Below are 27,339 nucleotides of genomic sequence, written 5' to 3'. Positions count from 1 at the left end.
TTTGATCGTTTTATTAAACGTCTGTCCCTATACTGTGTTCGGCAAACACTGACAAATTATTGACAAATGCATTTTGTATTTCACGACATGATGTTCTACTGAAAAACAACGATGTAGAATTTAAATTACTTATTAAAACTAAAAAGTATTTGGCTGTAGTAAAATGGTAGAAATATAGTATTTATTTAATGTACTTTTATCTTACTTTTGTCTTTAGTCACAAAATATTTGGATTTGGGTAATAACACTTATCTTAGTTCTAAAAGTATATATCAGCTTAGACTTCTTCGAAACATACAGTATTTTACATGGAGCGAGTTCTAAAAGTAATCACTATTGCTAAAATGCTTTTATACGTTCATTATTATACGTACATAGTAGGTCGTGGAAAAAGTCTTTTCGCATTATAGTATGTATGAACTTGTAATAAAATCTCTTTGGCTTCAAGTATCACAAATGAGTACACGGTTCAATAGGTTTCTTTCAGTGAGCTCGTGAGGTACCCAAATAGTGAGCTTTTTTGTGTAGAGAAAATATTTTATTAGAAGTTCATACATACTATAATGTGAAGAAGACTTTTTCCCCGATCTAATATTATTATGTTATGTATAATAATATATCATAACTCATCGTACTGCAATTCGTCATCGACGTCTATCTGTCAACGATGCAGGTTCTCAAGTATCTACTGATAACGGTACTTTTTGACGCTGATAGTGCACTGACCATTGTCATAACAATCATAACTTGTGTGTTGAAGCACTTATTAATAAGAAAAAATAAGCGTTTTCTATTTTATCTAGTAGGTACTTTTCAGCTTTATAATATTAGTATAGATATGATTCTTAGGTCCTTACTAATATTATACATGCAGAAGTCTATCCGCCTGTTTGCAACGTTTTAATGGGAATTTTTTCAATTATTTAGCGTGGAGATAGTCTATTCAAATCTTGTGTAATGAGCGCGAGTATTTGTTCTGAGCCTGGTTGTCCACTTATTTATATAAGTATGTATTTAGAAGTATATAAGTATGTATATCAGTTATTTTGTTACCATAGTACAAGCTCTGCTTAGTTTGGAATCAAATGACCGTGTGTGATTTGTCCAATGTTATTTATTTACCTATATGTCCTTATCCCACGTTTAGTGAGGCGCCACAGCATGTTTTCTATCTCAAAAACATGCTGTCAAAGGATTTGGCTGAAAAACCCTAAGGTAACAAGTAAATAGGAATTATTTTAAACTCTATTGTTTTAATATGAAATATGCTTGCTTGTTTTTCCAAGCCAATTAAAAATGTCAGCAGCTGATAACGTAGATGATGATTAAAGGCTTTTGTGTAAAGTTTCCTTGTTTTTTAAGATATTGCTAATAAAAAATAACACTTACCTACTTTAAAATAACGTAATAAGGTTGTTTTTTTAACCCATTATTGTCCCACTGCAGGACAAGGATTTCCTCCCAAACTATGGAGGGGTTATTTTACACGATATTAAAGTTTTTTTTATCTTTAAACGAAAAGTATATGAAACACTCTCACACTATTGGCCACAGAATGGATAAATAATGCCTTTAACGGTAACTGATTACTTAGTACTTATAAAATTCAAATTATATTTACAGAAAATATTGTACAAGAGGTATGTATTTAAAACCAGAAAGTTAAAGTCTCGCGATTAAATGTTCAAAATATAATTCCGATCAAGTATCAACATATAAATAAATGTTACGATTTATTAGGTTATGACATTTTCATTCATAAAATCTTGCAAAATTAGCCCCTGATGTGACAATTAATAATTATATAAATATAGTAGTTTAGTAGGTAGTTCCTTATATACCTATTTACGGCGGCACCATATATGACGCGTATCGAATTCCCGATTACGTAATAATAAAAAAATAACTAGTTATTCGTAGGTTCAAAGTAAATTATTTACTGATCGTGCAGGCGTTATAGCGGTAACACTGTTTACTGCCAACGTACTGCCCATTCAGTCAATTATTAACTCAATCTACATAATAGAACTAGTTTTTGTAAATGAATAATTTCATTAAATATTTTTAACAATACAATTAGAAGCAGTTGAAAATTTTAACTTTTATAATATGTGGTGTCTTATTTTCATGTTCGTCGTTACAGTAGCAGGTAATTTTTTAATTAATATTTTAACAAATATTTTGCAGCAGGTCTACTTTGTACTAGTACCAGCTACCTTAATCAAAAATGTTATAAAAGACATCTGTTTTTTCACACACATCCCGGACTCGGGAATCAATTTTAATTTAGATGAATAAAAATACTACTAAATGGTGCGGCTTGAACTGGCCTGGACTTGTACCTGTCCCCTTAATTTGCCCCTCTGACTTAGATTAAAATTAGCTTCGAATAATATGCGGAGAGTGAGCTTCGAATAACAATATTTAGATGATAACTTCGATACCTTAACCACTTGTACCCCACAAGCTTAACTTAGTAACAATTCTTATAAATATGTTGTCATTACCTAAAATGTATTTACTTTCAGCAGTACCTAAGCTACTATATGCTAAAAATACATTGTAATCACCCACAGAGGGTAGCGTGAAATTACCAGAGCCAGTTCCCGAGGATGTCGCCAACAGTTCAGAGACGCCAATGTCGCCAATACACGCGCGGATAGTCGGCGGTGTAGATACTACTATACAGAAGTACCCCTTTGCTGTGCAGGTTTGTTGTCAATGTTAGATAACGAAGATCAATGCGACCAACTAGGTGTCTATAGTGTACCTATTTTGATTTGTTATATTGAAGTGCATTGATCTTCATTATACAGTTAATACTAAGCGTTTCTTAAGCTGCGTCTACTAGAGGAACCGAGCAGAAATTTGTGTAGCGTGGACTGACTTAAGAGCCTCGAACTAGCACTCACACACACTAAGAATTGCTCTTTTGTCGCGGGGACTTTTACAAACAACGCAAACAAAGCACGAATTTGTGGATCGCACAAATAAAAGTTCCGTGTGGAAATCGAACCCACGACCTCCCGTCGCAATGGTAGCGGCATGGTGACCTTAACCACTGCACCACGGAGGCAGTCATTAAAATAATTTTGTGCTCGACTCGTGCTTAGCTCTCCTAGCGTAGACAAAGCTTTAAGACTTAAGCTACGCGTCCGGCGAATCGCAGCATACGAAATTACGAACCGTGATGATTTGTTTCTATGGCATCGAAATGACGATCCCGTGGATGCATTGCCACAGAAATTAATACACAGCAACAAATCCTTACGGACCGTACGCTCTAATGAATATTTTTAACAACTTTTGAAACTGACTATACCTACTAATGTTCATTCACAGATTCAGTACCACATGCAGCTCTGGTGTGGGGGTACATTAGTGACAAAGCGACACGTGCTCTCTGCCGCACATTGTTTTGTTTCACAAAAGTAAGTATCCTATTTCCTTCCCCGTCTATTCGGTGCGCGAGTTTAACAAAATTAAATATTAAGCTTAATCTATACTAATCTATACTAATATTATAAATCTAAAGAGTTTGTTTGTTTGTTTGTTTGTTAGTTTGAACGCGCTAATCCCAGGAACTACTAATGGTCCGATTTGAAAAATTATTTCAGTGTTAGATAGCCCATTTATCGATGAAAACTATAGGCTGATATATGTATATCATCACGCTACGACCAATAGGAGTACCAGTAAAAAATGTTACAAAAACGGGTAAAATTTTGACCCATTCTCTCTAATGTGACGCAAGCGAAGTTGCGCAAGTCAGCTAGTTATTGTACTTATCGGGACGTATTTTACTGTTTTATTCCGGATTGTATGTGAGGAAAACATTTGTTTAACTATGGTACAAGGTCATGTTCTATTGTTAGTTGTTACTTATAAGTAGATGTATAAAATAATTCGATAGGACGCTTTTTTTTAATTAGGCCGTCTAATAAAATAGTGACTGCCTCTGTGGCGCGGTCATTACTGCACCAGGCTGCTGATTACGAGACCTCAGGTTCGATTCCCGGGTCAGGCAAGGTGCTATTTGTCTTTTCTAATGTCAACATTTCTCTAAAACGGCCCGGAATTTTGCATTGTGCCAAACACAAAAGGCTTGCGCTCTATTACATGGATCTACTATTGTTAATATGCGAAACATGGGAGTATGGCACCTCTGCCTGCACCTACGAAAATATTTTATACAATATTAAAGTTGAAAGACGGCATACGAATAAATATATTAAATATAGTTAATCTAGTAATATGTTTGTTCTCAGAGACGGTAAAGTGGCCAGCCCAGATTCATTTTCAGTTCGAGTCGGGACCGCAACACTAGGCACTAGTAAGTAAATTGTTATAAACTGTAGCTGTGGTCCCGTAGAAGAAATTTTATTCTATTGAGTAGATTAGGTATGCAATCCGTCTAGCCATTATTCTAACTATGTTTGAGTCCCACTGGATGCAGCTGAATACCAGAATTTTACATGTGCCTAGTGACTATCTACTAATTTTACATATAGGTACTTTTACATGTACAGTTACCTGGGTTATAACTCGATACCCCTTGGTAAGAATGGTTGTTGAACTTTCAAGCTTTTGGCTACTGGTGACTGCTGTTTAAAACCTTTGAAAATGACAGCCAGGGCCCACAATTGATTGTATGTCACAAAAAGTCAATACTGGAGTATTATTTTTACGAATCAACTTTTTTGTTCTTCTCCTTTCTTCTTTCTTCTTCTTTTTCTTCTTTTTTGTTTTGTACAGGAGGTACAGTACAATATGTATCAATGATCTTGACACACGGGGCGTATAACAGGCAAACACAGAACAACGACGTGGCGGTGTTGATGCTGAGCTTGTACGTGACCCTCAGCCCGGAGGTGCAGGTCGCTTACGTGCCGATCCCTGGAGAGATCGTTCCTGATAAAAGACCTGTCGTGGCAGTGGGGTGGGGCAATACGAATGTAAGTAAATACTGTCCCAATACTGGACAAGGGTCTTCTCCCGAAGTGGAGGGGCTAGCCATTGAGTCCATTATGTTGGCTAAGAGCTAGATAAATGCAATATTGCATTACGTTTTAAAGTTTTATAAAACGTAAAGTTTCATTATTGTTATAAAGACCCTAACCCCGAACTAGACTAAGTGTTCCTGTGTGTGTTGACTGGCTATCACCTCTCATTTCGACAGTAGTTACTCTTAACTATCAAACACACTACTTTATCCCACTATTATTATAAACTAAAGGCCGCCCGCGAATTCGTCCACGTGGAAACCCTTTCCGTGTAAATCCCGATCCCTCGGGAACTCCGTGATAAAAAGTAACCTATATGTTATTTAGGCCTTTGCTCAGCAGTGGGACATAGAAACAGGCTAAATAAAAAAAAAAAAAAAATATGTTATTTTGGGTCTTCAGCTACCTTTATACCATCATAATCGGTTCAGTAGTATTTGCGTGAAAGAGTAACAAACATCCATATATACAGACATATGTACATTCTCACAAACTTTTGCATTTATAATTATTAGTAGGATGAAATAGTCTGTACTTATGTCTGTTACGTTATCACAAACCGCTGAACTGATTGTAGGGATAAACATAGAAAAGTCAAAAGAAGAATTAGGTAAGCCGGTTTAATAAAGTATCTATATTTCAAGTATACCGAGACACACTCTAATCAGCACTCCGCGATACTGAAGGAGGTGACCCTGGCCACGGTGAGCCGCAAGCTGTGCGCCAGGCAGTACCACATGCAGTCCTCGGATATGCGGAACATGATCTGTGCCGGCCGAATCTGGGTCGGAGGTGAGTGACACTGTTCAGAAAAAAAACTTTTTTGGGTATTGAACAGTATTGTTGTTTGATGAAAAGTAAAAAGTTAGGCCCTTCATACACAAGGCTACGCAAATCTCCCATACTTAATTGAGTCTTCAAGTGAACACCACCAAACAAATACAGTCGAGAGATGCGACTAGTACACTAACCTCAATGGATTTGTATGGCAGTAGTCGCTTGAATACTATAATAATCGCTGAGTATTGATTTTCGTAGAACGATGTGCATGAAATTTGCAATTTTTAATTTTGAACTCTTGATACGAGAACGTGCTGACAAGATGATTCACATCGACTATTAACTAAAATCGGGAGATAGCGCTAAAGACCCTATGCACTTTGACCATGAAAATGACAGTAAAATTAAATCCGTACGAAATCTAAACTAGATTATTTTCCTATTTCGTTTCTTTGCGACCTCGCAAGTCATATCCTTTGAACCGACTTTAAATAAAGATGGAAGTTCTACATTCCAGTGTATATTTTAATTGTTTATTTTCAGGTGCGGATACATGTCAGGGTGATTCTGGGGGTCCCCTGGTGTACCAGAACGTGGTGGTGGGCATCACGTCGTGGGGGCAGCGCTGCGGAGACCCCAGACACCCGGGGGTCTACACTAAGGTGGCTGCCTACACCTCCTGGATCAACAACACCATTATATATAGTGTAAGAATGCTATAATAATTCTACATTTGTTATAACACTAGCTACTGCCCGCGACTTGGTCCGCGTGACAAAATTCACGACGTAAAAAGTGTATTATGTGTTAATTCAGGTTATAACCTATTAGTGTACCAAGTTTCGTTCAAATCCGTCCAGTATTTTCTACTGAAAGAGTAACATACAGTTCTGCTAGCTATGATTTTGAAAGATTAGCGGTCGCATTTACCACTCCCGAATAAGTTCGGTTAACTTAGCAAGAAAAAAAAATGTTTTTCCTTAACAAATGTATTTAATATCTAAATTAGTACCGCCATGGACATTAATATTTATCAATAAACATTTGCTATCAGACACTTATTTGTAAGATTAAGAATTTAATTAATTTATTTAATTGTATTTTATTCAATTACAGTTAACGAACGGGGCAACAGGAAGTCGACCAGCAAGCAATTCCGTCTTATTCATATCTCTGCTCATACCACTTGCATTTAAGATGCTCAGCGTGAAGATATAAAAGTATTACCATTCAAACTTGTAAAATTATACGCTGTAGTGAAAATGCATGGATTTGCTGGACGTTTCGGCCCGTTGTCTTGGCCGTAGTCACAAGCTGACGTATATTCAATTTATTAACGAAAATTGATAAAACAAGCTGTATTGTCTGCAACATGACCACAATGAGCTGGGTTCAATTCCCAAGTGACAAGAACTGATCTAATAACTGGCGAAGTGTAGCACTGCTATGAGGAAACAACGAATAGAAATGCTGTCTTTTTTCACGAGTTATTAGAAACTAGCTGACCCATAAGACCCTGGCACATAAGAGAATCATAATTTTCCTCGTTTTTGTAACATTTTTCACTGGTACTCTGCTCCTATTGGTCGTAGCGTGATGATATATAGCCTATAGCCTTCCTCGATAAATGTGTTATCTAACACTGAAATAATTTTTCAAATCGGACCAGTAGTTCCCGAGATTAGCGCGTTCAAACAAACAAAAAAACTCTTCAGCTTTATAATATTAGTATAGATAATCTTCAGGACTTACAGATAAGTGCTTGTTTGCCCGTTTAATAAAATACACTGTATGAAACAAAAGGAGTAAAGCTTTAAGTAACACTTATCTTAAAGTCAAAGAAGTGGCTAAATTATTTTGTGAAATTATTTGTTGTAAACATAAAGTTATTAAAATGTGATTGTTACGATTTTGTATTGGTTTTTATTGCTTATTGTAATTCTATCATTGTTTATCCCACCTTGTCCACATCGGCGATCATCTACCTAGGGTTGCCAGATCCAGGCTGATTATTTCCGAGACACTTCTGGGGCCACAAAACGGAATCAGAGTTTTGGTCTCCGGTCCGAGACTACATTCAGTAGGAATGACCAAAAAAAACGTCGTAGCATCGTAGCTTAGTAAAAACAAGTATTTTCTCATTCTGGGACAGCAAAGTAAAATTACGGGACACGGGACAACACGCAATTTCCGGGACAATCCTGGAAATTCCGACTATCTGGCAACCCTATATCTACCACTTAGTATAGCTAAATCACGCTTTTTGTCTATCAATTTAGGCCCTTTAGGACGCTATTTGCGATCTATCTCAATTAAAGTCAAGATACATATATGACCATTTCTATCTTATTGACTTGGCGAGAAATTCCTAGCGTTTAGGAAGACGCCATTGTTTGTTACACCTGAAAATAAGGCTTAGGGCCATTTCTACTTCAGTACTTTCTACTGTAGTGAGATTGTCCGTTTTCAGGCATTAGTCATTAGTTTAAAGTACAAAAGGTGACATCCAAGTCATTGTAGTGCTTAGTCTCTGTCTACCTACTATAGAAAACAAAACTTATATTGTATTTTACATGAAAGTATGTCATAAAAGTAACATAGTTTTTTAAAAAGGCCTCCTTTTCAGTCCCACGAAGATTGTTTGCAATCAATTGGATGATTCCGATAAAATGCTTTATCAATATTGATAACGTGTTTACTGGGGCAAGTCATACTGTCCGACGATTACAAACAAACATGTTGTGTTACTTTTTATTGTTAATCGCTGTTACAACATGTAAGAAATTATTTAATTAATTATTGTGAAAATTTTATATAATGGAAAAAAATAGTGATTCCCATATTGGGAAAAGTGTTTTTGTATTCGTGCTGGGAAAGTTTTCTGTTGCAAAATTGAACATGGTCGGTAAATAATTAAGGGTTGGGTATACACGAGAGTCTTTTGTCTACAGAAATACAAATAAATGTAGAATATAATAAAAAGGCGGTAATTTTACACAGTGTGGGTTATGGTAGTAGGTAGTAACTATTAATTAATATTTGGCGGTAGAAAGAAATGTGTCATGTAAAACAAAAAACATAGAATCAAAGAAATGTCTATTGTTTACCCCTATTATAAACTTCGTCAGGGCTAAAAGTCAAGACAAATATGTGCGATAAAACTATGCCTTTAATAAAAAATGTGTCAAGTATTGCAATAAAAATTGTTGTGTGTGTGGCTGCAAAAGAAGTTTGTTCCGGATAACCGTCTGTGTATCTTTATAATCTTACTATCGGCTTGCTTAATCCACTCTGTCGACGTCCAAGATGGATTATGACATTTTACGCAAAAATACAAATTGTTATGCTGTTTCTGGTCTGATTGTTTTGTTTGTATGTTTGTAAAAGTCGCTTAATTGATTTTGTTGTGCGGAAGTAAGTAAGGCAATTACTTTGTGCTTCATACTCCAAAAAAGTGTTTATTAAACTTTTAAACGTTTTTTAAATCATAACAAAACTTTTGTTTTTGTTCCAACATGATCGCAAAAATACGACTTTAGAATATTTTTAATTTATTTTATTTGATACTATTAAGTATATATTATTTCCGGAATTAGGCATAAAGCCAGGATCGCCGGTTAAACAAAAAAAACATCTATTATATTTCAAAGTGAAGGTAAAGCTGTGTGAAATATACCCGCGTTTCGACATTTACCATGTTAGCCACAAGTTATAAAATTATTGGTATAAACTGTTACCAAACGTATAGCTATTAAATACATAAATACTGTTATATAATGTGTATATCATATACAAGGTGGTGCCCAAGAGTTAGATGCATTTCCGGAAGACTACAACATCACTATGGCAGAGTTGAAGCCGTCGTCGGCGACTGAAGCAAGAATCATTGGTGGTTCAGCCACTACTATACAGGCCTACCCTTATACTGTGCAGGTAAGCAGTTTACAACCCTTAGTTATATATATATTTGCTTAGCCTTTCTTCCAAGCTATGTTGGAGTCGGCTTCCAGTCTCACCGTATGCTGAATACCAGTGTTTTACATGGAGCGACTATCTGACCTCCGCAATACAGTTACCTGGGATAACACGATACCCTTCGGTAAGACTGGTTGTCAGACTTTCAAGCTTCTGACTACTGTTAACGACTGTCAAAGATCTTCGAAAATTAAATAGAAATGATATTGTCACCAATCATTAAAGGAAAACCTATATGAGTCATTGTCGTCATAGGCTGTAAGATAAACACATACTTAAATTGTAAATAATTGTTTTCCATTGACTTATATTAGCATATGAATCACCCCAGCGTGAAAGATAATTACATAAGTGTTTCAACTGTAGACACTTGATATATCAGCCGTCTAGTTCTTGTCCTTGTTACTATAGTACGACAACTTAGTAGAGAGCCCTGGCATGCAATATTTATCTAGATTATAATCTACTCTCTATAATCCATACTAATATTATAAATGCGAAAGTAACTCTGTCTATCTGTTACTCAATCACGCCTAAACTACTGATTCAATTTGCATGAAATTTGGTATGGAGATATTTTAATACCCGAGAAAGGACATAGGCTACTTTTGACCCCGGGAAAATGACGCTTTTCCATGGGAAAACTCAGGTGGCAGACGAAGTCGCAGGTAGAAGCTAGTCTCTAATAAGTTAGATGAAGATGTATGGATGTGAATGAGGCAAGGGAAGTTTGCAAGGATCGTACCAAGTGGCATTCTGTGGTCTCTGCCTACCCTTGTGGGAAAAAGGCGTAATATTATATATGTGTATGTGTGTAGTCAGTAATTCGGTGTATTGTTTAAATGAGTAGCTTTATTAAACATGCCACCGTTAGTCTGTTAGTCACACACTGGTATTTTTAATTTACATTTTTTTTATACCTCCGACAGTTGCAAACCTATACATGGCTCTTTACTTAGTCGTTGGACTATAGTGAATAATTCTTAATAGATCCGGTATGAGACAGGTTTGAATAGATTATAACACAGCTAAGCATTAGGCATATTTTGCTCTATAAAACTTTATCTGCCTAATCTCAAGTGATAACTTTATGAGTTCATAAAAGCTGTAACCTCATTTGTGATAGTGCATGTTTAGATACATAGTCAAGCCACCACGTTCTTCACGAACACGTACGCGTGCGTGCACGTACACGCTTATATACTTGTTACGTATGTACGCTTGACTGCCTCTGTGGCGCGGTCGGTAGTATATGCGGCTGCCGTGCGAGAGGTCTCGGGTTCGAATCCTGGGTCGCTTGCGTGCATGTAAGTAGATGTTCCCATCATGCCTCTAACATTATTGATTACTGGTTTATTAGCACCTTAATACATTGATTTAATTGATGTTATGAGTAAAGTTTGTTCGGTAGTGTTGGTAGCAGCTCCTTACATAATTAATAATGTATAATAGAAATATTGTTAAAATCATTTGGCGATTCAAAGAGTGGCCGGTAGTTTTAAACCTCCTCCTTCTTCTTCTTCTTATGTAACGTGGCTTAACTACTGTTATCTTAATTGACAACAACCGAGACCGACATTTTACGTGCCCTCCGAAGCGCGGAGACGCCCAGCTCAAATGCCACTATGCGGTCACCAATCTATGGTATGACCGCGCCAAGGTTTGCTTAACTCACAGATCGTTTACCGACCGGTGAGCCGTCAGACAGTATAATATAATATAAACGGTGCATTGATGTTAACTTTATATACAGGTCCAGTACTACCTGCGTCTGATCTGTGCCGGATCATTGATCACGAGACGACACGTGCTCTCCGCGGCACATTGTTTTATTGATGAGTAAGTTACTTTAAACTTTAATAACACGATGACAGAATCTATGATGCAATAATTTTTCTTTTCCGTTTTCTTTTATAAAACAACTTTTTTTTTAACCTATACTGTTCCATTGTTGGGCAAAGGTCAAATAAAACAACTCCCACATCAAAAATTGCTCTAGTGTTGTGGAAACTATTACATACATATAAACAACGGACACAAAGTACAACCAGACCCGGAATAATTATAATTGTTCCGTTTGGGAATCGAACCACCCATACTATAATACGGCATAACTTTTTCCCTGGCCTAATATGTCAGTATCCATGAATAAGCAATAAATATTTATAATTTAATAATTAAATATACGAAATAGTTGACAGTTATACATATTATTACGTATAATTTCCTATTATTTTCTCAGATATGGTCATGTGGCAAGCCCAACTCCGTTCTCAATAAGAGCCGGCACAACAAACCTTGGTTCTGGTAAGTTAAAACTCCTTTTACCAAGACTGGTGGACCTTCATTACCTAAAACGTACATAAATAAATAAATTTAACCCATTAATGTCCCACTGCAGGGCAAAGGTCTCCTCCCAAACTAGGGGTTAAGCCAAGTGGCCAAGTGCGGGTTGGGGACTTTCCATGCCCTCAATAAATGTTTTAAACAAATTTTAGGCATGGAAGGTTTACTCACGATGTTTTCCTTCACCGTTAGAGCAAGTGATAATTATTTATAATACACACATAACTTCGAAAAGTCATTGGTGTGTTGCCTTGGGTTCGAACCAGTGACCACTTGCGTGGGAGGTGCCAACCTAAACCACTAGGCTATCACTGCTTGCACCTAAAATATACCTAAATGAAAATCTTTAATTGTATTTTTCCGTAAAGTCTTCCTGGAGCAAAAAAAAAGCGAATAATATCTGATCTTAGTCCAAAACAGTATTACTCAATTACCTAGAATTCTTAGAGCTATAACATGACGTCAATAATTTATAAGTGTGTTACGTATTGAACAGTACTTAACTTCGATATACAACGTTGATAAAAGTGAAAGACATTAATTGATACTATCTATTTCTTGTATCATTATAAGGCTATACAACAAAAATCAGATCAATGTAAGCAATAGCAATAGTTAGTATTTCAGTGAGCTCGTGAGGTACCCAAATATCGAGCTTTTTTGTGTAGAGAAAAGATTTTATTACAAGTTCATACATACTATAATGCGAAAAGACTTTTTCCCCGACCTAATATTTCATGTTTCCAACTCCCACAGAGATTGGTATCTAACTGGTACTAATTTGTCGTACCTATATCTCCTGTAGGTGGTGCCGTCCACTACGTGAAGGGTCTCGCAATACACCCGAGCTACGGCACTCCGGCGCGCGACCACGACGTGGCGGTGATGCTGCTGTCCTCCCGCGTCACTCTCAACGCCAGGGTCCAGACAGCGTACATTCCTCTCTTCGGAGCCACGCTGCCCAATAACAGTAGTGTGGTCACTGTGGGATGGGGAAGGACTAATGTAAGTTAAATTTAGCTTTTGTTATAAGCTTGTAGATTCCAGTGTTTAACTAAAAGCACTACGGCCTAAATTTTTTACTGTATCTGCCTTAAAAATAGTTTTTACTGTAATTTCTTTACTAGTTTTAATACAAAAAAAAATAATTTAAAAATGGACTTTAAATGACATGTCATGTTTTTTATGGTTATCTTAAAAACTGACTACTCGTTGAACCTTATCAAATTTACATAATTAAGTAAAACCACTTATAATCACATGGAAGCATTAGCTTTTAAATAAATAAATCATCAAATCATCATCATACCCAATATAAACTTATGAGATAACAATGAAGAAAATTCCCAATTGATGAATTCCTCACTTTTTTTAAATCGGATAAAAACAATAAATGTAAGTAGGTATTGAACTGCATTCATGGTACATTTATTTATTATTTACTTTAACAGTACATAAACAAATAATCCATACTAATATTATAAATGCGAAAGTAACTCTGTCTGTCTGTCTGTTACTCAATCACGCCTAAACTACTGAACCAATTTCCATGAAATTTGAAATAGACTTTTTTGGAGGAGCTCGTGGCTTAGTTAACAACAGGATCGCAACAGGACGCGCGGATCGATCTCTAAGGTTAAGTCATGCTTGCCGAGGTTGATTTGTGGATGGGTGACCATCTTATACATATCGAGTTCCTCCGTGTTTCGGAAGGCACGTTTAATTGTGGGTTCCGGCCGTCATTTTCGAAGATCTTTGACAGTCGTTAATAGTAGTCAGAAGCTTGAAAGTCTGACAACCAGTCTTACCGAAGGGTATCGTGTTATCCCAGGTAACTGGGTTGTGGAGGTCAGATAGGCAGTCGCTCCATGTAAAACACTGATATTTAGCTTCATCCGGTGAGACTGGAAGCCGACTACAACATAGCTTGGAAGAAAGGCTACGCTGATATATAGACTTTTTACCCCGGGAAAATGACGTATTCCCATGTGAAAATTCAGGTGGCGGACGACGTCGCGGGTAAAACCTAGATAAATAAATACATAACCAGTATTCTTGTTTATCCAGGTGAACATCCCGTCAGCATCATCAGTCCTCAACGAGGTGACGATCAGGACGGTGAACCGCACCGTCTGCGCTGAACGCTACCTGTACCTGCAGCAAATCACCGGAGACCCGTACCCTATCACTGATAACATGATCTGTGCGGGGCTACTAGATATTGGAGGTGAGTAGACCATGTTATATTAGTCCCTAACTGCAGCTGTGTCGTGGTCAATAGTGTACTGTCAGGGAGAGGTCTCAGGTTCGTATCCTGAGTGATGCCAAAAGGTGTTTGTGAGAATTACCGTTAAGAATTTTTCGGTGACAACCCAGAGTTAGGAAGTTGAGATCATAGACCTCCGACCTCCGTACTTCGGAGAGCACGTTAATCCGTCAGTCCTATGCCTGAAATCTGTTCGAGTCGGTTATCCCTCCGACCGGGCTATGAGCGTAAAGGAATAGAGAGTTTACTATTCACTTGGACAGTATATATAGACAAAAGCCGTCACTGTTGCCGGTTTCAATGAAACTGGTCACCGCCGTAGCCGAACTATTATCGTATAGCAAAAACGAGGACTGCTACAACAAGCTTGGCTTACATTATTTCTGAAAACTAAATATATTTTTAATGCACAGGACCTGCAGACCCGCTATAGTTAGTTGCAGTTTGCAATAGTGTGAATTCTCCTACCTACAGTTGTAATAAAGGGATGAGTCAATACGTAACATCAAGTAACATGTTATCTTCTACCGATAAGATTACATACCACCACTTAGTTATTTAAAGTTGCAAAACTCAATCGATTCGCCATTGAAACTTGTTTATTTTACTGTAATTATAGGAATTGCTTGTATAAGTGCATGCATGACAAATGTATTGTTATAACTTTGTTATTTTACCAATAGAAAAGAAAGTTATAAAATTCGAATCTTTTCCATACATTACAGACGTACTTAAACGCACTCATAATGGCGCAGTGGTTTAGGTCACTACGCCACTACCATTGCGTCGGGAGGTCGTGGGTTCGATTCACACACGGGACAATTATTTGTGCAATCCAATAATTGTTTCGGGTCTGGTTGTATATTGTGTCCGTTGTTTGTATGTTTGCAAAGTCCCCGCGACACGAGAGCAATTTTTAGTGCGGGAGTTATCATTTAAAAACAAATTAAAAAAGAAATCTAAAGACCAGTCCCTGAAGCTGATACAATATGACGATTTAATAGCTCTTTATTAAAAAAAAAGGTCCGCTTTTTTCAAATAGACTTTAAAATAGAAGCAGATCGGAGACTGCGCTTCACATGAGCTTAGCCGGAAGATAACAGAATTGTTATCTACTATATCAGCTTAGCCTTTTTTCCAAACTATGTTGCAGTCTGCTTCTAGTCTTACCGGATGCAGCTGAATACCAGTTTTTTTACATGGAGCGACTGCCTATCTGACCTCCACAACCCGGTACCCAGTTACCTGGGATATAACATGTTACTATATATATAGAATTGCTACATCTACTATCTCAAAATATTTAATAGCACCTACGTAACAATGCATAACGCCAGTAATCTTACAAAATAATCTAATATTTATGCTACTTGTTATCAAGACAATACTCACTTTATCTTCAATACTTAAACTCTACTTAAACTTTCGGGGAAGAACCAGCGTGTTTCTACTTTTAAGGAGGCTTTACAAAACTTTAAAAGATGAATTAATCGAAATACCGACGCTATTTATAAAATCGCGTCTGTTATATATGTATAATATTTTAAACCGATCGGGCTGAGACTTTGCATGTATAAACTAACTATGACGTAGGCGTCCCTTGAGAAAGGATTTTGATAAATTCCACATCTTAGGGGTAAAAGGTTTAACAAATCTTCTTAAATTTGCGACGATTTGAACTGAAATTAACCTAGATTCACATAGGATACTTTTTTCTACGAGAAACTTTTTTGCGCGGACGAAGTCGCGGGCGGAAGCTAGGTAATAATAAATTATAAAATACCAATACTTTGACCGACCCGGGAATCGAACCCGGGACGTCATGATCAGCAATAGGATATACTACCGATCGCGCCACACAGACAATGGTTTTCATTGTTCAATTACCTACATAGTTAGTAATTTTAATGTTTTATTATTCCAGGCGCAGACGCATGTCAGGGCGACTCCGGAGGGCCGCTGATCTACAACGGCATAGTGGTGGGCATCACGTCGTGGGGGTTCAGCTGCGCGGAGCCCAGGTTCCCGGGGGTGTACACCAAGGTGTCGCAGTTCACGTCCTGGATCAATGGCACGGTAAGCTTGCGTGTACGTATCGTCTCGGGCTTAAAAAGCTGGATTTTTTTTACGAATTGTGTGTGCTTTCTAAAATAAAGTGTTTGCGTTCTCTGTTTTGTGTTGTCAGGACGACATGCATTGTAGAACGAGAAAAAAACATAATATTATGAAATTTTTAAGTATGTTTATATATACTTTATTTGATTTCGATCGCATTACACAAAATATTACATACTTACCTACTCATTGAAGGATTGTTCCTATACCGGTTATATGCGTGAAAAATCCTTACATTTATAATATAAGCATAGCATTTGCACGCTTGCAATCATATCAATATCGCATTATGGTTTTTTTATGAGCTTTACGATAAATAAAAATATTACATGTTCCTTCCGAAAAAATACTTATTTCATCCACTCAAGAGGTCTGACACTTGCAAAATATATTTAGTCAGCAAAATTGCCTTTAAGATAACAAATAGTAATATGTAATCCGCCTCATTTCCTTTAATAGTTACATTATCGGGAAATCCAATTAGATCACCGTGCCGTCGCTAATAGTCCTTTAACTCTCTTATCAGTGGTTATCAGTCGTTATCAGCTGGTTATAATGGACGTAATGCTTTTACAATCTATTGTAAGCGTAGTTATTGTCTACATGTGTAATATAGATTAAGTACATTTCATTTCGGGGGTTTTTTCAGTACAAGTTGTTAGATAAAAGGTGCCTATAATACACCGTAGAGCAATTTTTTCAAATTTTAATCGCGAGCTTCTATTATACTGAAAGTGTTAGTGAAATATACCTGCGTTTCGCCATTTAAAATGTAATAAAGGGCTAACCTATTGTTAATGTACCGGGCACGTTACCAAACTATGAGCTGCTGTTATGAATTGTTTAATACACTAAAAACACAAATAAGTAGTATTTTGCGTTTCCTGTGAATATAAACGGAGACCATGTAATATGCAGTACGATTCTCTACTACTATCGACAACCGGCTAGCTATCGAAAAATGTTGTCTGAAAATCTAATCAGCGCCTCTAGCGGACGTCGTAGAAACTGTTTTTGCAGTACATTTTAAATGTCAAACTATCGAAACTCGATCGTTTCGATTGAACAGAATCGTGCTACAGTAGTTAAGGTTTACATACAAAATTTCCTCATAGCTATTCGATCATTGAAAATGGTAGAAAAACAACCGGCTGATAGTATTTTTACCAGTTTGGAAATTGTACATTTTCTTTTTTTATTTTCTTTGGGATCACTCTAAACTTTGAAGTTGTTTGTGGACTGTTTTTATAATAATACTAGCGGACCCGACAGACGTTGTCCTGTCTACACGTCTTTAATTTGAAAATTTTAAACTTTTTTTAATAATCTAAACCATTCTCAGGTCCCCTTGAACACACACAAAAAAAATCATCAAAATCGGTCCAGTCGTTTAAGAGAGAAGTTCAGTGACATACACACTTACAGAAGAATTATATATATAAAAGATTTAATTTCAAATGCTTTTGAACTAGAGCTTCTAAGATATGAAATCTAAACTATATGTTATCGTATTTCTGATTACAGGTGATAGCATTGAGCAGTGGACCAGCTTCTACTCCCGTGGCGCTCACAACTCTGCTCATCCCTCTAGTGTTTGCAATGCTTAGCGTGTAGATGAGTATTAGTATAACTGTATGTTCCTAGAGCAAATTGCTCACTTACGACTATTTTGAAAGGATTAGACCTTATACGACTTTGAACCAAGTCAGTGCCCATTTTGCCTAATTTAAGATGTTCAGGGTCATTTAACTGCTTATGAATGTTAATGCAATGTACAGTCAACCTGGATAACTTTGAATCATTTGGGTAACATTGACAGTGGGAATTTGAACTAGTTTCGATTATTTCTACATATGAATTGATAAAAGTTTGCAAAACTAAAATAAACCTTTATCAATTGTATTGGTTTCATATGAAAAAATAATCGAAACTAGTTCAATATCCCACTGTCAATGTTACCCAAATTGACCTTAGCTCGATTCTCTACCACTATCCACTATCGACTATCGCTGCTAGCCATTGACAAATTTTGCACGACAATCAGATTAGCGCCTCTAGCGGGCTCCGTAGGAACTATTTTGGCAGTGCATTTTAAATGTCAAAATCTCGATACCCGACAGTACCAACTGTAGAGAATTGCGCTACAAATACGATAATCTATAGGGTGATGGTTAAAGTGACAACATCAAAATTTCACTGAATAACTTAACTGAGACTTGGGTAGTTTTTTTGTACAACTTGTGTTAAGAAAATAGTGTTCTTGAACAAAATTTAACTAATAAAAGTAATTTGTAAGCTTAATTTAACAGTAATATAAAGCCAGTAGTCGTTGTTGCCATGTTTGTGATATTTTTGTAGTAAGATTTTTTTAAATAAACATTTAATGTAATAATAATATTTTTGTACACTTTTTCTAGAGGTCAAAATGACGAGTTCTCTTTCGAATGGAGATCGCTAGCAATGGGTTTTTATTATTAAGCAAATACTAATGTACCTATGACTTGCATGTGTAATAATGTAAGGTGTGGGAGTAATGTAGTAATAAACCATTACAGTCCCACTGCTGGGCATCTCGAATTGACGGTAGTAGTTAGAACTCGAATCCACCCCGCTGTGCAAGAGTACGACCTTGCATTTTTTGCCGTCAAGAATTTTTAATGCGTTTTTTTTTTTCTTAAATAAACAACTCTCGCACTAAGAATTCCTCTTGTGTCACGGGGACAAACATACTAACAACGGACACAAAGTATAACCAGACCCGAAACAATTGTTTGTGAGATCCACAAAAAAAAAAGTTCCTTGTGGGAATCGAACCATGACCTCCCGTCACAATCGTAGCCGCAAAAATGTATACTTATATTCTCTTGATAACTAAAAGGTGTTTGTTATATGTTCAAATGAAACACTAATATTCTAGATATCACATATGAATATTTAATTAACGTGTAGTGATATAATATATGTTACAATAAATATAAGGTACATCAGGTGTTGGCTACTCTCGTCATAACTGCGCCGGCCGCACCGATACCAGCACCACCTGGCGGCACAGCACTGGAAACAGACAACACACAACCATTAGGTTAATAATGTTCATTAAAATGTTTTATTTTATAAAAGAAATAACGTAAGTTTTAAAAAACCGTCATTTCTGAAGTACTGTACTAAAGAATCAGGCCAAATGTGTAGGCAAAGGTTCAAAATAAATCACTGGTTTTAAAAATATACGAAAAATAACGTAGTTATGACAAGTTTTGTCAAAGAAAACTATTATATTTAAATTGATACTGTTTAAACCAAATCGGTCTTACGGTTGGTAGCGATTATAACTAAGTATTTATGCCACTAACAAATTTCACTTACTCAAAAACAATGAGTAATTTCTGAAGTATACCTTTATCGGTGAGATGTTCAGTGAGCAGCACGTCGGCGGCGAGGTCCCGCTCCACGTGCACGTGCGCGCGCAGCTCGCCCCGCCCCGCGGCCCCGCCCCCCGCGGCCCCGCCCCCCGGCGCCACGGCCACGCCCTCCCGCCAGGCCCCGCCCTCGCCCGCCTCGATCAACTTCCATCGAGATAGTTCCTCCGTTACTGATACTACTTCGCCGCCCTGAATCAAAAGAAGCTTCATTATATTTATATGTAATAGGGGTCCAGCCTATGGCCATACACCTGGCACGTTACTGTAGTTCTATTTTTCCATTATCGGTATCGGTATTCGGTAGAATCCTGTAAAAATAATGCATCGATGATGCATCATGCAATCGACTGTAGAGAAACGTGCTATTGAACTCCGGGCTACTTTTGAGAATATTTTAATAACCTAAATTACAAAAGCCGAAATACATTGATCGCCCTGGGAATCGAACCTGGTCCATGATCAACAGTCGTATACAATACCGCTCTGATCACAAAGGCAGTATAGGCGCCCGTAGCCAGTCGCGCTCACCGGTCGGTAAACGATCTGTGGGTTATGCAGACCTTGGCACGGTCATTCCATAGATGGGTGACCGCATAGTGGTATTTGAACAGGGCGTCTCCGTGCTTCGGAGAGGACGTAAAAAGTCGTTCCCGGTTGTTGTCAATTAAGATAACAGTCGTTAAGCCACGTCAAAGGTCTTTCGGCACTTTGACACTAGGTTGACCACTAACCATACGACAAGAAAAAGAAGTAAGACTGACCTCAACATCAGGCACAGTATCGCAGGCGGTGTACTTGTCGTCGCGGAAGGGCGCGAAGTGCTGGTCGCGCGCCAGGCGCAGCGCGCGGTCGATGACGGCGCACGTGAGCGAGCGCCACGGGTCCACGATCAGGTAGCTGGCCGGGCCCTCCTCCGGGCCCTCCGGGGACATAGCCGACTCACCCTGCGCGATACAAACATAATACGTCAAAGAACATCCTCTATATTGCTGGTCAATTTTCTTTTGGACGGTGATAAAATAGTTAAACTTACTTTAAAACATACTAAAAATATGATGCTTTGAATTGTCTAAGTGTGAACAAAACGTACTCTATACGTTCATAATGTTTCACATCACTTTGTTATCATCACTACACATTATAAATAATCTTCATATAAATAAATGGAACGTGATACCATGTAGTAAAATGAGTATATGATCTTATTAAATTTGTCTGAAAGATTTAAATATGAGTAGCACAGAACGAGAATAGTTAGTGTAACAATGTTATATACTGAGATGACATGATAAAGTCACCTTAAAATGGACAGTAGTCAATAATTGGAGCATGATCATCTTATTAGATAAGAGTTTAGTAGGGACCTGTTGCGGAGTGCGGTTGGGGTCGATGATGGTGGCGACGACATCGGCGAGCGCGTCGTGCACCAGGTACGTGTGCGCGCGCGCGTCCGTGATCACGTACGTGTCGCCCGGGCACGAGCCGGGACACGAACCCGCGCCCGCGCCCTCCTCGTACATCGACGTGTTGTCCGCCAGCGACACCGAGTCTAGGGCGCCTTCTGCACACAAAATATCATGTTGAGATACAGTCTTCAGTTGTTTTAGAAGTATAATCGTTTTATGTAAACTTTATTTTGAAATAATCAGTCAGTTCATGCAACCGTGCTTTTGCATAAATTACAAGTACTTTTCAATTATAATTATACAATCTATTCAGATGCAAGACACGAATATTGTCACAGTTAAATGTTTGATCTGAGCAATTAATACTACTATTATTAATATTGTGAATCAATAAATATTATATAAAATAATTCGAGAAGGTTCAAAAACAAGCTAGGAGGAGGAAACAAAAATGTTTCCAATATTATTAATGGGGCTTTATATTTACCATGTTCGTTAGGCATCAGCCGGCACAGCTCGTAGCCGCGACACGGCGCCGCGCGGGACACGCGGAACCGCGCCGACCGAGACTCCCACTCCGGACCCAGCTCTACACAACGCAATAATGAATAAATACATTTTCATTCTTAAAATATGAAATCAAGTAGATTACCAATAAAAAAAAATATACTATAAGGATTCATAAAAACATTTAAATAGAATTATCTTATATCCTATAGAATTTCAAATTAAATTCTTCATGTAAGTCGAAATGTCACATTGAATAAAGAGTAGATTTCAAAAATCTACAGGTTTCACTGTAATTCACAACTTATGCAGTGACAGATTACCTCTGTAACTAATTAAGCTATTAATGCTCTCTTCAAAAATAACCTAAAACCTACAATATGGACTAAATCATGAGTACATAAGCGCAGTACAGACCGGCGTAGGCATGCGGCGCGGGCGCGGCATCATGGCCGGGATGGTCGTCGAAGTCCTTGGGCGGCGCGCTCTTGTAGTGCAGGCTGATCTTGCTGAGCTCGTGGTCCAGCTCCGCCAGCTGCGCCGCGTGCCGCGACTTGGGCGCCGCCGCCCCGCCGCCGCCGTCCGCCACCGAGCTCACCGAGCTCTGGGGACACGATTGAAAAATGACATGTAGGAAATACTGTCTACGTTTTGTTTGCAATGTTTTACGTAAATAGACTGAAAAACAAATTGAGCTTTAAATGGAGCGTTGTTAGGTATTATTTAGATAGAATCACATATCAATGTAATTGTCGTTTTGTTTGCGACCTCTTACGTAAATTGACTGAAAAACCATTTGAGCTTTAGATAGAGTATTGATAGGTACGATTTAGATATAATCTATGCATACAGCACGTAAATTTCGTTGACTTTATGTGTGCTTATCATACATAAGCACATAGTTACATCATTTCCATTAATTAAGTTTAAATTAGCGCGAAGGTTTAATTTAGCACCAAATCTATTTTTATTAAAGATTGAGTGAGATACGAACCACTCAACCACAAACTTCTCAAGTAAATTTTGGTAATGTTAAACAATGCAAAATAATTTGTAAAGTTTACCTTGGGCATACTATGCAGTGGCGGTCGATGTGTTGGAGATAAAGCAGGACTATATTCTAAAGGTGACTGGGGCGATACCGGACCCTGAGGAACAACAAACAAGACATTTGTATTATGGCTAAATTAACTTTGCCGTATTCATTAATAAAACTGTTACATTGCAATCGGAAATCGTAATTACATTTACGGTCGAATGAAGAAATATAATTCAGATTTGTTAACTAAAACCAATGGTTTTGCTCTAATAAAGAATACGTTATATTTTAATTTCCAACAACAATCATTTATTTTAACAAAAGTTATACCAAGAATAGGGTTCCGGCACAAAATCGCATAGAAAACAATTTTCGCGAAGTTTCCTGCGTTGCACATTCAAATCGCGTTGATACGCAGTTTTATGTACAAGCTTTAAAACACAAGTACATTGTGTAATATAATAAATGTGTATGCTCCCAAACCGCACTTAGCTAGTGTGGTGGACTCAAGGCCTAACACCTCCCTCATTTCGGGAGTAGACCCTTGCCCAGCATTGAGACAGTAATGGGTTATATTTATTCAATGATGTATACTCACGCTATTAGATATGGAGGCTAGTTTATGCCTGAGACTGAGCATGTACTCGTTGTACGACTGAGTCTTGTTGGGCGTGCTCGGCTGAGACGAGCCCGTCGAGTTCACGTTCGTCATGCCTGTGGGACAAAGTAAATTATATGTTATTACATATATTACAGTCACAGTATAGTTAGTATATAAGAGTAAGTATGTAGTGACAAAGAGCAGCATTGATTTTCTTTTCTCTGAGAATTTGGGACTTAAAATGACCATAGTATGTCGTGAGAGTTATAATAAAAATAAGCTCAATAATCTACAAATAAAGCCGTAATTGTTTGTTCATGTGGGAATCGAACGCAGGACCCTCCCACCGCGATATTAGCCTTAATCATTGCGTGACGACCACAATATGTATATTAATATAACATAGAATTTTTAATTTAAACACAGATTGGCTCAAAATAAAAGAAAAAGACAGCCTTAGCTATTTATAACTGAAATAATAAGAACAGAAGTAGGTGAAATTAAAACTATGAATAATAAGTAAGTATAGACACAGTACCATTATGATAGTTACCGGCCATGTCCATGTCGACGGCCCGTCTGGCGAGCGCGTGGTGCATCGTCCGGTGCGCCACCAGCTGTCCCAGGTTCTGACCCATCAGGGCAATGTTCTGACCGCCCAGCGCTAGGTTCTGACCGCCCAGCGCCAAGTTCTGACCGCCAATGAGATTCTGACCGGCTAAGCCGAGGTTTTGAGTAGCTAGACCTATAAAAAGATGTCATATGAATAATTTAGCTTAATCTTTGAGTAAATTAATAATTTTCACAAATGAACACAGGGTATTGGGGAATTTCCGAAATACTTTTTTAAACTATTGCCAGGCAAGGATCTCGATGAAAAAGAAGAAGTTTAATTTCTATTTTTTTTAAAAGAGTACGAACACACTCGCATATCCCTAAGGTATACTTAGGGACAAGGGTGTTAGGGTTACGTATCAGACAAACAAACAAAGATTATTTATTTATGTTTAAGTTAAGCAAAATCACTTTACAACCACCATAAAAAGAACATGACCATTTCATCATAAATAAAGTTACGCCTTCTTAAGGATCATATCTCAAAAACAAGACATCAAATCTGGATCAAATTTATATGGGACGTCCCATATATTCATCATCGTTCTTGAAGTCTGTTAAAAAGTAATACATATGGATAGTCAAAGATGCTTACCCAAGTTTTGTCCAAGATTCTGTCCCATAAGGTTCTGGTTGAGGGCGAGGTTCTGCGCCATGCTCTGATGCGGGAAGATAGTCTGAGGGGGCAGTGGTGCCGCCAGCCCCATGATGCCGAGCTGGTTCATCTGCTGATTGGCTAGCTGGTTCACTGACGTCTGGAGCGCTTGCTGTTGAGCTGGAGAAAAAGGCTCATCATAATTATAAGTACTTTAGGCTAAGAATGTACTTTAAAGATATTTTAATAAGAATGTATTTTATTTCAAAGTTAAGTACATTTAATTTATTTTAACGATTTAATTTCATACAACAGATTTATGAAAAACGTCGCTTTGTATTGAGTTTTTTTGCGACAAACTGTCGAAATATTGAGAAAATCTTCAGATCAAATAGGAAGTCCAAACCCTTAAATATAAATCTAATTTCAATTAGGTAAGTTTTGTTAATGAGATGTTTTCTACATAACTAAAACTTATTTGTGGAAATTGAGAATAATATGGGATTGCTAGTGCTCACATGATGAAGCTTTAAAGACACACAAAACATGGCAGATTTAGATAGATGGTTCATTCAGGTCACTATAAAAATATAGGGGGAAAAGAGAGACGACTTTATTTCTTGGCGAAATACTTTTTTTAATCTCTCTAATACTATCATTATATACTTTCTAAAAGTCAGTCAATTAACGGCGGAACTTCGAAACAACTATCATATTTATCACTTAGTCCCGTATCGTAGCAACGGAAATACTTTTTAAAATTGAATGATATTCCTGAATTTGGTTGCAAGCATTTGTTTCTATAACACATATTCGCCTCTCTTTCCCTCGCCACTAGTTAGACAGAGACAGTGCATATTTACCTATAAAGTCGTTGGTAGCCCTCATAGGCTGGTAGTACTTTGGCTGCTGGTACTGCGGTGGCAACCGGCCGGCCATCATCGGCGGCGCTGACGTCACAACATCCACGTTAGTCACACAACGTGCACACACACAGGTAAGGTACACGCACACACACTTATTGGCTATGTTTATGTACAATATTGAGTATGTAAAGAAGATAATTTAAGAGTTTTTTTAATGTATCAGCTTGCGATCACGGTGATAGCAACTTGTGTCGAAATGTCAAGCAGAATCTAAGTAAATAATAATTTGCTTGATCGTTTTAAATCTTATATATAAAATCTCGCGTCACAGTTTTCGTTGTCATACTCCTCCGAAACGGCTTGACCGATTCTCATGAAATTTTGTGAGCATATTGAGTAGGTCTGAGAATCGGCCAACATCCATTTTTCATACCCCTAAGTGACACTTTTTTTATATGGCAGGACAACGTCTGCCGGGTCAGCTAGTACATTATAATAATAGTTGGCAACTCATAATAATACACATAGAAAAATGTAGTGTTTTAGTTTGATTAGAAAAATATATTATTATATAATTTCGTACATAAACATAGTCGAAACTAACAAACTATTTAAAACGAATTGTGAATATTTTAAAGGGGACTGGGGATTGCATTTCATCACAGACATTAATTTGCAAATCAAATTCTAATGATTAATTATGAGAGAAAACATTATTTTAATTGTTCTAGGTAGTAAGGACTGTGAGGTTTGAAATATACATTTAAGGTTACTTTTTTCTTTACATTCATTGCACAATATTTTCATTACATAATATTATTTAGCTTGAAATATTAATAATTAATAATATATAATTCTTCTGTAAGTGTGTATGTCACTGAACTTCTCTTAAACGACTGGACCAATATTGATGAATTTTTTTGTGTGTTTTCAAGGGGATCTGAGAATGGTTTAGATTCAAAATTTTGTCCGCTGGACAATGTTTTTTTAATTAATTTTTAGTTTATTAGACAGGACAACGTCTGTCGGGTCCGCTAGTATACTTTATATATAGAAAAGGCGTTATACTGAGTGTTAGCAGTCTTCTGCCGACACGTTAGTAGCATTCAACTTAAACTACGACTCATCGTTTCCTTAATATGATACTTGAAAATCTACGTATTATATTTGACATAATTTTCATTTAATTTTACCAGTCTTTTTTAACTCTTCTTCTTATCATTAATGTATATTTCAAACCTTCTAAACGTAATAACTAAGTGAATATAATATGCAACATGGAAACAACAAATAAATCATAATATAACAGTACATTACTATATAAACACTCACCGGGCTGTGTGTTGTTCAGTATTGTGTTGTGGAGGGCCAGGTCTGGCTGCGGGAACGTCTGCTGGTTCAGTAGACCCAGCAGGTTCGGGCCGGAGAGGTTTTGTTGTTGACTGAGGGCAAAAAAGAGCTTTTGTTAATAAAACATTTAAAAAAGAGTTCTTTTTAGTTTGGCTTTATTAGATTTTAATTTTTAAGTTCTGTTAGTTATTCAAAATAAGTGGTTAAAAAACACAGTTTGCCATTGAATTATTGATTTTAATAGTGTTCATGGTCAAACAGCTGAACTAATTTTAATGTAATCAGTAGTATGATGGTAGTGAAGACCTGGGATCAAATAAAGACCATTTGATTTATAAATTCAGCGGATGTTTGGACTAGCTCTACAGTGTTTTTAGCGCGGAGAGTTGCAAATAGTTCTTGTTAGTAGTAAATAACTTGTAAACAGCAAACATCTAGTAGTACATAATTGCATAC

The 27,339-nt window shown here is 37.2% G+C and overlaps 3 protein-coding genes across 16 annotated transcripts in view; 2 read left to right on the top strand and 1 right to left on the bottom strand.

The window, feature by feature from the left end:
- The first annotated feature begins 1,961 nt into the window (after window positions 1-1,961).
- LOC142983947 (trypsin-like) lies at window positions 1,962-7,663 on the top strand. Its single transcript, XM_076131165.1, has 8 exons — window positions 1,962-2,149; window positions 2,577-2,710; window positions 3,343-3,431; window positions 4,269-4,333; window positions 4,756-4,955; window positions 5,648-5,795; window positions 6,327-6,490; window positions 6,900-7,663. Exons 1-8 carry the CDS (start codon window positions 2,110-2,112, stop codon window positions 6,999-7,001), a joined length of 942 nt encoding a protein of 313 aa, XP_075987280.1. The 5' UTR covers window positions 1,962-2,109; the 3' UTR covers window positions 7,002-7,663.
- An 819-nt stretch (window positions 7,664-8,482) lies between these two features.
- On the top strand, window positions 8,483-19,285 carry LOC142983873 (trypsin CFT-1-like). Of its 4 annotated transcripts, none has more exons than XM_076131043.1 (8): window positions 8,483-8,559; window positions 9,580-9,716; window positions 11,512-11,597; window positions 12,001-12,065; window positions 12,910-13,109; window positions 14,172-14,331; window positions 16,295-16,446; window positions 18,010-19,285. In XM_076131043.1, exons 1-8 carry the CDS (start codon window positions 8,520-8,522, stop codon window positions 18,097-18,099), a joined length of 930 nt encoding a protein of 309 aa, XP_075987158.1. In that variant the 5' UTR covers window positions 8,483-8,519; the 3' UTR covers window positions 18,100-19,285. The 4 variants fall into 4 exon arrangements, with proteins under 4 accessions (XP_075987158.1, XP_075987156.1, XP_075987159.1 ...); XM_076131041.1 differs by having other exon boundaries at window positions 16,295-16,458; XM_076131044.1 differs by lacking the exon at window positions 8,483-8,559 and adding an exon at window positions 8,837-9,029 and having other exon boundaries at window positions 16,295-16,458.
- Window positions 19,286-19,396: 111 nt separating this feature from the next.
- The window catches only part of LOC142983872 (uncharacterized), a 60,413-nt gene continuing 52,470 nt past the window's right edge, over window positions 19,397-27,339 (bottom strand). For 8 of the 11 annotated variants that reach the window (XM_076131031.1, XM_076131035.1, XM_076131036.1 and 5 more), the window contains exons 26-37: window positions 26,866-26,975; window positions 25,531-25,617; window positions 24,668-24,847; window positions 23,996-24,202; window positions 23,455-23,570; window positions 22,882-22,965; window positions 22,235-22,421; window positions 21,798-21,899; window positions 21,269-21,465; window positions 20,666-20,848; window positions 19,880-20,093; window positions 19,397-19,539 (exon numbers count right to left, since the gene is read on the bottom strand). In XM_076131031.1, coding sequence (XP_075987146.1) covers window positions 19,490-19,539; window positions 19,880-20,093; window positions 20,666-20,848; window positions 21,269-21,465; window positions 21,798-21,899; window positions 22,235-22,421; window positions 22,882-22,965; window positions 23,455-23,570; window positions 23,996-24,202; window positions 24,668-24,847; window positions 25,531-25,617; window positions 26,866-26,975 — 1,717 coding nt within the window. In that variant the 3' untranslated portion in view covers window positions 19,397-19,489. The remainder of the gene's footprint in view (window positions 19,540-19,879; window positions 20,094-20,665; window positions 20,849-21,268; window positions 21,466-21,797; window positions 21,900-22,234; window positions 22,422-22,881; window positions 22,966-23,454; window positions 23,571-23,995; window positions 24,203-24,667; window positions 24,848-25,530; window positions 25,618-26,865; window positions 26,976-27,339) is intronic. The other 3 variants (XM_076131040.1, XM_076131038.1, XM_076131039.1) reach the window with 2 other exon arrangements.

Source organism: Anticarsia gemmatalis, chromosome 25, assembly GCF_050436995.1.
Source record: "Anticarsia gemmatalis isolate Benzon Research Colony breed Stoneville strain chromosome 25, ilAntGemm2 primary, whole genome shotgun sequence".
In the NCBI taxonomy this organism is placed as follows: Eukaryota; Metazoa; Arthropoda; class Insecta; order Lepidoptera; family Erebidae; genus Anticarsia; species Anticarsia gemmatalis.
The sequence above is the reverse complement of the archived record's forward strand: the minus strand, read 5'-3'. Positions and strand labels throughout refer to the sequence as shown.